Source organism: Drosophila takahashii, chromosome 3R (genome assembly GCF_030179915.1).
Source record: "Drosophila takahashii strain IR98-3 E-12201 chromosome 3R, DtakHiC1v2, whole genome shotgun sequence".
Classification (NCBI taxonomy): Eukaryota; Metazoa; Arthropoda; class Insecta; order Diptera; family Drosophilidae; genus Drosophila; species Drosophila takahashii.
The window spans coordinates 12,626,093-12,639,604 of NC_091681.1; the positions used below are offsets into that span (position 1 = coordinate 12,626,093).

General features: G+C 40.2%; 2 protein-coding genes and 1 long non-coding RNA gene across 4 annotated transcripts in view; all 3 read right to left on the bottom strand.

The window, feature by feature from the left end:
* NK7.1 overlaps positions 1-13,512 on the bottom strand; it is a 49,293-nt gene that overhangs the window by 29,374 nt on the left and 6,407 nt on the right. The window lies entirely within an intron of this gene.
* On the bottom strand, positions 6,450-9,836 carry Dnaaf5 (Dynein axonemal assembly factor 5). Its single transcript, XM_044396267.2, has one exon. It carries the CDS (start codon positions 9,246-9,248, stop codon positions 6,714-6,716), a length of 2,535 nt encoding a protein of 844 aa, XP_044252202.1. The 5' UTR covers positions 9,249-9,836; the 3' UTR covers positions 6,450-6,713.
* On the bottom strand, positions 11,424-12,618 carry LOC138913501 (uncharacterized). Its single transcript, XR_011419271.1, has 3 exons — positions 12,378-12,618; positions 11,925-12,115; positions 11,424-11,860 (listed from the first exon to the last, which is right to left on the bottom strand). It is a non-coding gene; the product is annotated as an uncharacterized lncRNA (long non-coding RNA).

Sequence of the window (13,512 nt, forward strand, 5' to 3'; positions counted from 1 at the left end):
GGTCCTTGAGTTTTTTGAAGGAAAGTGGAGGAGGGGAGAGAAAGGCGCTTGTCATGGCTTATTTCACTTGAACTTTGGGTCAGCAAAGTTGGCGTGCTCAAGCTTTATTTTTTAATTTGCTGCGGCATTTTATTCGCTAAACGTTTTCGTTTTTTTTTGGTCCGGCCATTAGGCGGCCGCTCCTTTGTCCACAAAAAAAAATAAGAAAAAGTGGAGGGAAAGAGAACTCGCCGCAATTAACTAACTGCCTATGATTGATGATCTTTTAAATGGGCGCGCGACAATGGCCCCCACTTCTCATTATTGCCATTATTATAATTCCCTTTTGCATCCGTCACAAGTGGGCCCAGTCCCTCATTCGTTGGCCATATCGCCATGTGGGTCAAAGGTCGCCGAACTCGACTAATTGCCGTCCAATTGGACCACATGTCCGCTTATCGGATTGGCTGCGATTGGATTGTATTGCTAGTTTGCTCTTAATTGTCAAACGAATGCACATGAATGGAATGTTTTAAATTAATGCATTATTTCCCATGTGCCATCGATTATTTACATTGCAGTTGCCCAGCATTCGGTTCATCCATCAGTTAGTCAATCAATCAACTGAATGGCACATGAAGTATGTAAAAACTTTTCACAAACAACTCCATGCAGAATGATAAGTTTTCACATAATTTCACTTCAACTGCAAACATTCTATCCATATTTTTGTCATATTACCTAATTGGAATTTTCAAGTGCAGGATAGCAACTTACCAAATAAAATTTGTTTGATTTATTATAGATTAATTAGAAGAATTCTTACTTTTATTTGTTGGTCTAAATCCTGTCTAGATTTTGTTTTAAGATTTTAAACGAACCGAAGCGTTTGAACTGTAAACAGTGAATGGACTAAAACGTTTATTTGAGCAGAGCTCTAGCTAACGTTTTGTATTGGAACATAGTATTGGATCGGCTCGAGATAGAACCCTTCAAGTAAAGGGTCGACGTTCAAAACAACATCGCTCGGCTTCGTTACTTATTTGGCTGCAAGCTCAGTGCGCAAAAAATTAACCTAACACCTAATGGGTGGGAAAAATTCCGAGAAAAGCATGCAAGTGCGCTTTACTAAGTGAGTGGAAATATACCGCTGAGATTGGCCGGTGGGTGCAAAATCCCATTATTCCTGGCCACTGCCAGCAGAAATATGATAACTCTTCTGTCACCCAATATTTGGCTTTTCTTCGCGGAGCGATCTCGTCCCTGCCGGCTGAAATATGAGTCAATTATACTTCCGTACGCATAAATTAATGATTAATTGCAAAATAAATTGACTTGCGTCACTTAATTACGTAGCGCAAGCGACACTGGAGAAAGCTGATAGTGAAGGGGGAGCGCAGTTGTCACGCCCCGTGCAAAAGCCTGTCAGTCGTCCGCCTGTCAACGCACTCGCACATTTACACTTGGAAAAATACATACAGGGGTGTCACAGAAACCGCCGACGGATTTGGAGACGGTTGGTTTGCAAACCAACTCATAAAAACCAAAGGTGTCACAGTATCTGTATTGGTCTGATTTTATGAACATTTGTTTCAAAGCCTACTATTTGGTTAGTTTAAAATCGTGGACTTAATTTCTAAACGGTTTCTGTGACACCGAGATTTGCTTTTTCGGGTAAATTTTTATTAAAGGGATTTTAATGAAACCCCTGATAATGGTGGTTTTTAAATTTTGGATCAAGGATCACTAATATCACAATAATTAGGGCGAAGGTAGTAACTTTTAGATTTTTAAATTTAAACGTAATCGATTTTACAATTTTGGATTCAAATTGAAAAATTATAAAAAAGTGTTTAAAATGTCCTAAGAGATTTCTTTAGTTTAAAAAAGTTATATTTATATTTATTTCGATCTCCGACAGGACATGTTCCTCAATTTTTTCTAGTGTGCACCAAGAGAGACAAACACATGCACAGAACGGCAATTTCTGCTGTTGACATTCACAGTCAAACATGCTTAATTAATGCCAGCAACGTTGCCATCAGTCGCCGGATCCCCTCGCACATTTCTCGACATTTCCCAGTAAATGAGAGCCGGCGCAGTATGACAACATTAATGCGAACATTAACAAAAACTGCTGGCGCTGCCTACTGTGCTCCCAGTTCCCGGTTCCCTGCGCCCAGATCCCATCTCCCGTCTCCCGACTACCAAAAATAAACACTCACAGGCATCATCATAATAATGATACATGGCCAAGTCGAAGTCGGGGCTCTCGAGTGAGTGGCCCGATGGTACTCGACGCTCGTCTGGCTGCCAGCTACGCGTCTTGATGAGCAGTTTCCGATGATGGTGCCATCGTCAGCCATTCCAAATCCAATTCAGACTTTCCTTCATTGTCTGGCAAGATTCTCATAATTAAGCACAATCGAACACAGTGGTTTAGGGTGCCAATATTATTTAATTGCTTTTTTATTGCAAAGGATTGTTATTTATAATTCTTCCATCCAAAAGAAGATTTTTAGGAATAAGAACCAAAAATATTATGATGAACTTTTAAAAATATACCACCTTTTTAATATACCAGAATTCTTTAGAAACATTTATTGATTGTAGGATTTAATAATAATAATAAATATTAAAAAAAATATATCCGCTATTGATATTATTTTTATATTTTGTAAAAATATCATTTTTGAAGCGAAAGGTTTGCATTAATTTACCAAATTAACCCTTTGGTTCCAATGTTCCCTGAGAAGTCTGCTTTAGCACAAAAATCAATAAAAACCTTGCCGAAATGGCTTTCGCACCATTCCAGTTTATCCGATTTTGTTCGCCGAATCGAAGGGAGTTCCGGGGGACTGGAAAGGACGGAGGACTGGAACTGGGGAACTGGCGAGCAATTAACGCTGAATTGATACGCACAGCTCGGAAGGCATTGAACCTTCTTTTCGTCCGTCCGAAACAGAAGGGCGCACAGTCGTCCATTTAAGCGTTGGCATTAAGACGTAATTAAAACAACGCCAAATGGGAGCAGAGGACACCCTCGCCTTCGTACTCCACCAGGCGGGGCAACAAGGAGTCAAAAGATTATTTGTATTTAATTTCAAGTACGCTCCCAGGAAGCCGCTGCTGCTGCTGCCTTCTCTGAGAGACAGTTTTACTTTACTCTCTACTTGCTGTACATAAAACTCAATTATAATTAAGCATTTAAGTGGAAATAAGCGAAGCTGGAGCAAATGAAGCGAACTCCGCTCGAAGAGAACTTCGCCACGAGTTCGAGCAAAGCCAAGGCAAACGCGATGACAAGGATGCCCACGCCCCCAGCAACCCCGCCCATTTTTATTAGTGGTAGCCAACAGCAGCACCCTAATTGCTAAGAGCGCCACTCAAAGTTTCGGCAGGATAATGATGGTAACTCGAGCATGAGGCGGTATTTAATTATCGTTCATCGCTCATCACTGCCCATTTGTTCGGGGATGTTTTATTAGGTGGTACACTGAAATAAATTTGGTGACCTCTGCAGCTCATTGAATATTCAGAAAGCCAGCAAGTGAATATTAGAAAATGCGATCTTGAGATTGAATGGTTTTCTAACCATTTAGTGTAAAGTGACTCTTTTTTTTTAATTTTTTAAATATTTTTCTACGTTACATTTAATGTCGAAATTCGAATTAATTCCTTTTAAAATCCGATTTAATAAAAGTAATAAAGTAAAAAGTAATAATAAATAATTTCTTTTTTTTTCACTGCATCACATTTGCTTTTACCATTTCCCAGGTTTTTGTTACACAATCCCAGTTGCCATGCCAGTGGATTAATTGTTACGTTAACTCATTTAATTTGCCTGCATTATGCAGCCTGCAAGCAGATGCGAAAAGTATCTCAATTAACGAAAACATTGATGGGGTCAAAGAATCATGGCCATCTATATATTCCGCTCAAATAGGTCAGATTGTAATTTGTAATTTACTTTTTTGGGCCAGTCAAAAGTATGTACGTCAACTGCCGAATGGAAAATGGCAAACGAAAATGGACATTTCAGGGATGTGAAATTTTAATGAACTTTTAAACGTAATGAAAGTAATTTTCAAATTGCAAGCTCACCGAGAGAAAGAGAGGGAGGGAAAAGCCGAGGAGGGCAGAAGGCATGCGGCTTAACTTATTTTTTTGCCCCAGTGAAATTCAATTGCGGCAGAAGTCGAGAGCTGGCAACTTTGTGCGTCCTTCAGACAGCCCAAGCAACCCGAATATAACACCCATCCCCACCCGCAGAATCCACCCAAAAGCCCACTGGGCCGGGGCACTCGAAATGATTTCGAAATGGCATTGAATGTAGCATTTAATTTGTGCGCCACAAGCGGCGGCGATGAGGATGAAGTTGTCGGTGGTCCTTGGCCAGGTCCGCTGGTCTGCTCATGCCTGCTATTTATAACTGTTTATTTGCCGTGTGCCATCCGCGGTACACTGCGAGAAAGTTTACTAGGTGGGGCCCAATAATAACAGCATGGTATCATATCAATTTATATATACTTGTGCATTAAAATTACATAAAAATTACTAATAAATGTCTAAACAATTTTCAGGAAAAATATTTAGTTTATTATTCCATTGTAAGTAAATTTATTTACAAATTTCCAATCCAAAATATTAGAGTTCTTAACTCTAAATAATTGAATACATTTTTTGATTTTACCATAGATTTTAAACAACTTGCTAAGAGTATTTCTTAGTTTAAATAAAATAATACAAATCAGTTACATTTTTTTCTAAGATACTCTGTTACCTTACTTTATCAGGAATGTCTAAAAATTTAATTTATTTTTAAACTCTTTTAGCCCTCTTCTTCCCAATTTTTCTCCGTGCAGCTGCAGTTCGGGCTCTGTCTGCCACTGAAAGGGATTAATTAAACTGACAACTGACGTCTGTGGGTGGCCGCCGCCCTCTGCGAGTCCGCTTCGTTTGCAAAGTCCACAGTTGACTGTCTTTGAAGCCCGGAGTTCGGCATAATTAGTTAAATGTGCTTGGCCATAACAATGCGGAGAGCTAGCCAACACCACCCGCAACTCTTTGGGACCTGGCATTTATTTTAATTTAATATATCCTGCCATAAAGATCAGCGCCAGCGATGAAGAGAAGCTCTAATTGCCAAAATATGTAATAATTAGCCCCGGCGAAAATGTTAAATAAAATTAATTAAGTGAACTGCGACGGCAGTGGCAGCAACAAATCAGCCAAGGATACCCAGGCGGCTGCTTACATTTATTTGCAGTTAGTCATTTTGGATGTGTTTGCCCCAAACACATAGACACACTTATGTATGTATTTTATATCATTCCCTCATTTCCATCAGTAACCATGCAAACTCGCATGCGAAAAAAGCTCCCGACGCTCATTTGCCAGCAATTAAGTTCACAGAAAGAGATGGAGACAGTCATTTGAAATGGCGCCATCTGAACTTTGTCGATATGCGACTGGATCTACAGTGGATCCTCTAAAATGGTTTTTATAATTTATAATATTTATTAATATTGGTTTAAACTGTATACTTTAATATATAATTTTTTGGCTCATATATTATAATTTAGTTTTCTATAAATTCATTTACTATAATAGATAGTTTAAGATCTTAAGTGTTGAAACCGCCACATTAGCTATATTAGATATTTTCTGTTTACATATTGTGAAAATCGAAATCTTCTTTATTTAACATCTTAATTTTACACTTCTTAAAACGGAAACTTCCCACATTCGAGGGCCCACTGTGTTTGTGTGCTCTCATCCCTGTAACGAAGCCAGAAACTCGTGTGCGCGCGTGTGGGTATTTTAATTAGAAACTTGTACATTTTGCCTAATTTGACAAATTGTTTTAATATAGTGAGCAAACTTTTCGGCTACATAGCGGCGCAAATTAGTTTTTCCGTTGCTCGGGAAATTGGGTCGGCATGCTGCTGCTGATTGAATAACCCATCAACCCATCGCGATGCGGCAACGAATGCAGTTTAATGGGTTGCCCTGAAAGTTATGCAACACTTTGCAGGATTCGTTAATCCGGCGGATTATTGAAATGGTAATTTCGCTTAACAAAAAAAAAAACTGGCAGGGAACCGCAAGTTTATGTGTGCTCAGCTCTTAATTGTTGCAAATGTTGGTGGTTGATTGAGAGGTCTGGAAAAATGTATTTGCGCAGCTAATTGACTGGTAACCGTCCCGAAGGAATTTGTAATTACTACAGCCCCAACATAAAACAATTTGCTGTATTTTTGAATTTCCCTTTTTTTTTGGTTCCTTTTCCATCTATATGCATTCTGCTCCCATTTCCGTCTATTTATAAACTCGTATATTTATCAAGTATTTAACCCAATATCGTGCTGTATATTAATTGCAGTTTTTGATGCTTTGCTTCCCCTATTTGCAACCCAATTCATCATCAAACGGATTATTTTTGGCCATGGCAAAATAAACAAGAGATTTGTGAGATTTTGGTTTGCACAAATTTTACTTTATAGTTTGGGGCTTTGTTTACAATAGTTCTTAATACTTGGAAGTGGAACAGTAATAGTCAATTGAGGCAATTGCCAGAATGTAAACTAGAAATGGCAAAGGGAAATTGAATTGTTAATCCGAAAATTGGAATTTAATTGACAATGAAAATTTTAAATTGAAAATGCTTAGGTAAACGCTTTTGAATAAGAAAATGGATAAGGAAAAATGTAATGAAAAGTGTATGTGCGATTCTAGGATGCAGTTGAAGCCTCAGGATCTGGTACGTCTTTGAGGGTTAGCCTTTTGTAGAGTTCGTTAAGCTGATCCTTGTTCTGAGCCATGGCCGAGGCTCGTTTGTAGCGATCCTCCCAGGCAACTGGATGAGATTGGGCCAGCACCCTGAGGGTAACCTCCACAGCTGCCTTGATGTCCTTCTCAGGACTCTCGTGGTAGAGCAACAGCAGGTCCATGGCACGTGTGACGAAAACATCCCAGACCTCCTTCTCGTGTTCCGCCTCCTTCTCGGAATCACTGAACTTGGGCTTCAATTTACCCACAGCCAAGGCGGCCAGGATACGAATACCCGCAGATGGATCATCCATGCGCTGCATGGTGGCATAAGCTAAAGGCTTCAAGTCCTCCACAGACATTTGCCGGAAGTAAATCACCGCCTTGATGGCATAATGACGGGTGGTCACATTACGATCTTCGAGTAAACTGGGCATATGTTTGGCCAGCGAGGGCAAAACTTCCACGGCCTCGTCTTCGGCTCCCTGAGCCAAGGCACACAGTGTGGCCATGGCCAGGGATCTCATGGCCTCGGCATTCGATCCAGCCTTCCAGGTCAGATAGGGTTCCACAATTTGCGATATGAACTCACTCAGTATCTGAGTGCTGCGCTCACGTTCTACGTCCATAGTTTTCGACCAGAATAGCGTGGCCACCGAAAGACTCCCAAAGATCTTCACTTGAGCACTATCGCAGCAATGCTCAAAGACCAGCTTCACCTTGGAGATTAGATCTGTCATATAAGTGGCTCGAAGGTGGCACATGTTTATCAAGCCATCGAGCAGCATCACCGGTTCAGCGTTGTCCTCCAAAGCAGCATCCAGATTCTCGACATCCTTCAAGGCCAAATGGAACCAACGTTCGTGAATTTTGGCCAATGAACTTTGCTCGAGCTCCACAATTCTTTCGATGAGCAGTTCTCCTAGATTGACGTCTTCATTGCCGTTGCTGTTGAGGGAGTAGCACAGGGACATCACCTTAACGCCGCTCACATAGACCGACTCGTAGAGATCCTCCAGTTCCTCCTGCGAGGCATTGACCTTCAGCGACTTGTCCACTATGGTATCCAATAGTTTGAGTATGTACAACTGGAAGCCCGGTTTTAGGGTGTGCGAGTAATCAGTGCTCCGGAGGAGTTTGGCCAACTTCAGCAACTGGGAGTAGGTGCCGCCCAGGGAGGCGGTGAACATGTGGTAGAAGCATCGCATATAGGACTCTCGAGCATTGCGCTCCAGGCCATCGAAGCCGTGATCAATCCAAGCTTCGTACATCAACAGGCGACCCATCAAATCGGCCACCTTGGCCGCCTCCGCATTGACTTCCGCCACCGGATCGACACAGGCGTGGGCCAAATCGCCATAGATCTCGAAGAACTTGGCCGTCATGGCGGCCTCGGCATGCAAAACAAACTGGTAGAGGAGCTTCAGGGAGTGGAGGCGAACATTGTCCTTCCAGTCGCCCGTTTCACGGGTTATAAGTTGCAGTAATCTCAGCGAACGCTGCACCAAACCACGACATCCGATGGTGGGACGCTTGACATTAGCTGGATAATTCTCAACTGGCAGATCACTGATCTCCTGTTGCGACAACTCGGCTTCGTTTTCATCGAAATATTGCTTGCCGCACTCGAGCCACTGGGGATGGATGTGACTCAGAACCTCCGGAGATTCGTCCTTTAGGCAGCACAAAACTAGGGGTAGAATTCGCTCGAAGAAGGAGTAGCGATCCATCAGTTGCATTAGCATGAGAATGCCCATCTGACCGACTTCACGGCGAACCAGGGGCATTGTGTCCATCAGAAGGGGCGAGACCTCATTCAACAGCCTCCTCATCGCCTCACCACTGGCGTCCATGTGCAGACTCAGTCTGCCGATGGCCTCGATGGCTGTGATCCTGGCCTGGGCATGTTTGTGATTCAACATGCCGTAGAGAGCCACAAGTAGGGATTCCGTGAAGGGACGCAGCTCCTCGGTTTCAGCCACACGAGCGAGATTCACCAACGTGGAGCATCCCTCGCGCTGAACAACCGGATAGTCATCCTTGATGGACTTGATCAGAATCTTTACCACCATCGGATAGCACTCCCTGAAGACGCCAACACTTCCCATCTTGGCATATTGGCAGACCATCAGATTCAGCTGGCCAATGTAGAGCAGGCGAATCTCCTCGCTGGGCTCCACGGTCTCGGCTTTGCCCATCCGTTCCGCCAGAGTGGAAACGACATTCATCAGATGGAAATCCATGGGCGGAAGTCGGTTCAGAAAAGCATTGACCGCCTGAACGGCATGATCGCGAACACTTTCGAAGCGATCATCGTAGGCCTTCAATAGATGCAGGTACAGCTGATCGAAGATCTCGGCTGTTTTGTTAGTGGTCATATATTGGTCGGATGCATTCTCGCACTGATCACGCAGTTCCGCCAGAACGTTGGTCTTAAGACGCCGATCAGTGCTCTCCAGCTCTTTGCAAATCCTCTGGGTATCAATCTCGAAGTTCATGGTTGGTTTTATAACTTTTTTATTTTACTAAATTATTTAATATTTTGTATATACTTTGTTGTTCTTTGCGTTGTACTCCACAAAATATATTCAATAGTTCTGATTTTGAATTTTAATGCTGGCTTACTAGGTACAGTTGATAAATATATTTATTTTCCGAGTCTTCCCTTTCTCTTGGATTATTCAATATATTTAGCAGGATGTGGTAATCCAGATGATCTTCAGATTTTCAAAACCAGAGTTTATCTGTTATTTAATATATCTTATCTTATTAATTTTTAAAAATTTGTTGAATATCAGGTTTTGTTTTGGTAGTTATCAGATTTAAATATAGATTGTATATTTTTTTTTTGGTTTATTAATTGAATAATTGGTTAAACTTTTTGACTGTCTTGCTTTCATGTATTTTATTACGCTTTGCAGATTCGTTGGTTGCTTACTAATTTTAGAGATATTTATTTTCACATTTCACATCTTAACAAGATTCTCTTCAGTTGCAGAACTCCAAAGATACTTTTTGCCGGTTGCTTGAGATGCGTGTGATTTTCAGTCAGCTTTTTAGGCTGCAAAACGAGAATGTTCAAACGTTAATTAAACAACAAACACACCGGTTGCTATGACTACACAAAAAATAACGAAGTTTTCGCTTTTTTCCAACATTATTTTTGTTTAATTCCCCCAAACAAAATCACCCGACAACGTGCCGCAAACAAATGCTGAAACTATCAGCTGTTTCTTTTTGCCGAGAAGTATTGTAAATCGGCAAAAGAGTGCTGGAAAGCTTCGGTTTGGCGCGCATTTTTGAAAAGCTTTAGATTTCTGTTGAGCCTGTTGAACAGCACACAAGTGTCGTTTATTTGCCGAGCTAATTAACCGGAGCCATAAATGAAATTTCTCTGGAAAAAGCAAGGCAGCCAAGGGGGTTTGAGTTTGTCTTTTTATGAGTTCGGCTCTGGGCGGCGATCCATAAAAGTTTCTGGGCCGCTCGTGGCGCATATTCGCTTATCTGCGGAGCGGGCTATCTAATTGCGTTGTCGTTCCTTATCAACATCAGTCCAACAGAACGACAATATCTAAGATTGATTGCCGGCATAACAGTTCACTCACCAAGCGACCGACTGATTGACTGACTGACTGACTAACCGACTGATTGAGTGTGTTTGATGGTAGGAAATCACATAAAATGTCTATTTTTATCGAAACTTAATTGCATTTGTGGGTCACCGAAATTAGGGTTAAAATGAGCACGAGAAATGCTGGGCTTGGTCGCAGATAACCAGAAATATGGCAGTATCGATATCGAATGATATTATAATTAACCGATTAGGTCGATCGAAAGCAATTTGGTACATCTCGTGGGAAGATCTGTGCCTTGGAATTTTAATTTTATTTTATTTAAGTTGTGTTAGTTTTAAGAACTGGTTTTGAATAATTAGTGAGGGTACTTAAGAATTAAGAATAGTAATATCGGTATATCATTCTGCCAAATACTCACAACTTATTTTAATGTTATGATAAGGTAATAAAGGTCCTCAACGTTTTAATACGAAAATCTGATGGACTGTGGGAATTTGAAAGATCTCCCAGCTTCAACTCGTTATGAGGGCAAGGAAAAGGCAACCGTGGATATTAATCCATGGATTGTGAAGTATGCAGCCTGCCTGCTATCCGATGTTGATCTTTCCATTTGAATTTCATTTAATGCCCGTGTGTGTGGAATATTTTTTTCTTGTTTTTATTCAATTTCCCTTTCGTTATCCCATCTGTAGGGTTGCTTGGCTGCTAGATTGGCGTGCCCAGTTTGGCCGGGCATATTTTATGAGCGTTTCGCTTGCTCCTACCTACTGTCAAAAGTTGTTGTTGTCATTTTTATTGAAAGCCAGCCGGGCTACGGACACAAAGATACAAAGATACATCGAGCAAACACAGATACAGATACAATGGCGAACTCATAAGTTTTGCTGCTCCCATTTGTGTGCACAATTCGATTCCATACCTTTTTGTGTGCGACGGCAGGCGGCACACGCTCCAAAGCAATTAAGCGCATGAATCAGGTTCGTTCGGTTTTCAGGGCAGGGCAATGTATCCGAGTATCTGAGTATCTGCCCCACCGGGAAAATTCCTCTGGAAAATAACATATTTTCAAGAGGTTTCTTCATAGAAGCGGAAGGGACTAAACCTCATTCACCCCTTACATTTCTTCCATCTCTGGTTTCAAAATACACGGGGGTGACACAAAAAGTAAGGGGGAAATGAGGTTTCTATCTGGATCTCTGGCAGAAGAATGCAGGACAAAATCCACTGGTTTTTCGACTTCCCGCATTATAGATTTTCCACACGTACCCAGTTATGGTTTTCCTCCACTTGCAATATCTGTTTTTCTACACCCTCCCAGTTTTGGTTTTTCCAGACCCTCGCAGTTTTGGTTTTGCACTTCTTTGCAGTATCTGATTTTCCACAATAAAAATCATGTTTTTTGTAATATTTGTTTGTGTATTTATTAATAATATTTACAATCGAAGCATTGGAACTACAAATTTTTAATGCCTGAAGCATTCCCGGGTTTTGCTTGGCCGAATGCAGTACTTAGATATCCATTTCTTGTCTGTCTTCTGAAAATATCAAACATAATTTAGATATGAATGTAAGACCAGGAATAATAATAAGAGTAATTACCATTATTAGGTCTCCGCACAAAATTAAAGGATCTCTCCAGAAATTATGCCTGGTTTGCCATGGCCGATCATTTACCCTCTGTTCAGTTGTTTTATGTCGGGTATCTATATCAAAAACTATGAGAAGAAAAAATAAAATATGACAAACGCAGGCGCAACACTTCTGGTCCCAAGAAGTCTCAGTCGGCCTGGCTGAAATAAATGAAATATTTTGATTAAGTTAAACAACTAAGTTAGTACTGAAGTACTATTTATACAACCATTTAATGAACACCTCACACCATTTACCACTGGTAAAGATTAAAAACATTTCAAGTGTCACTGAAATGCAGAATTTGTGTTGAAGATAGCATCCGGAGGCGTATATTTATTAATGGCGAAAATATCTGTGATACTAACCTTTGTAACGCTGAAATAAAGGTTATAAAAAGACAAAATTCATTTTATCACTCACCTTTTTATTGTTTTTTAGATTAAAATTAACTATTTTCACTTTTTTTCACTTTTTCCAACAAATTTAAAAATGATGTGACCCTGCATTATATTCTTGATAATACCATACAAAATGCAGATAAATGTGGGGTAAATTTCGTTGTAAAGTTGGGTCACACTTTGGCGCCGAATAAATATTTAAACAATACTTTTCAGGGACCGTAATCATTAAAGGTTACGTATATTATAGGTATATTAGGCATTTTTCGTGTTATCAATACCACCAACACGAATTTTTATATTTTAACAACACTTAAAAATGGCTTAGGCCACGATCTGACGAACAAATTATTTTATTTCACAGAAAATGTTTAAAAATGTAAAAAACAACAATAGTTTTCTTTGTAATTTAATGTAATTCCTTGATAAATGTGATCAAATATTTTAATCGTCTTACCGTGGCTTTTCTCTATAATTTTGTTGAATCCCACATTCATTCTTATTATTATTTGAAAAATGTTGAGTAGACATTACGATAATAGTTATATAGTTTAATTTTTTGATTAACAATTATTCATATTTTTTCTACGAATTTTAAAATTACTGAAAAATTAAAAATAAATGTGAGAACAAGTCTCTTGGTTTTGGTGTAAATCATAGGATTTTTTAATATTATAAGTTGGTGATTTTTTTTGTTAAAAAATATTATAATCGTAGTGCCACAGAAATCACACAGCGCATAAATGGCCTGATATTGATGCTACTCAGAAACCCACCCTCATTTAACGCTCAGAAATTATCTATCCCTACACCGCCGCCTGCAAAAAGGAACAGGATTTCAAGAACACAAAAACCAACTTCTCACATTCCCGCTGGGGCGTTCCCCATGCATTTGTATCTGTGCCTGTATCTGTGTATCTGCAAAAGCGGCATGCGTTTTTTTATGGGCATCAGAGACAGCAGACACCGGCACAATAAACTTAATTGATATGAAATGAAGTCATTTGGCAAAATCACTGGGAGAGTAATGGACCGCGCTCATTCAATTTGATTTGATGTCGGCCAGTTCGGCCCGACAACAAAGTTATACCAATACATATATGGGCTGTGCAAATTTATTTATATTTATTTATTTCTTTATTTTTTATCGGCTTTTC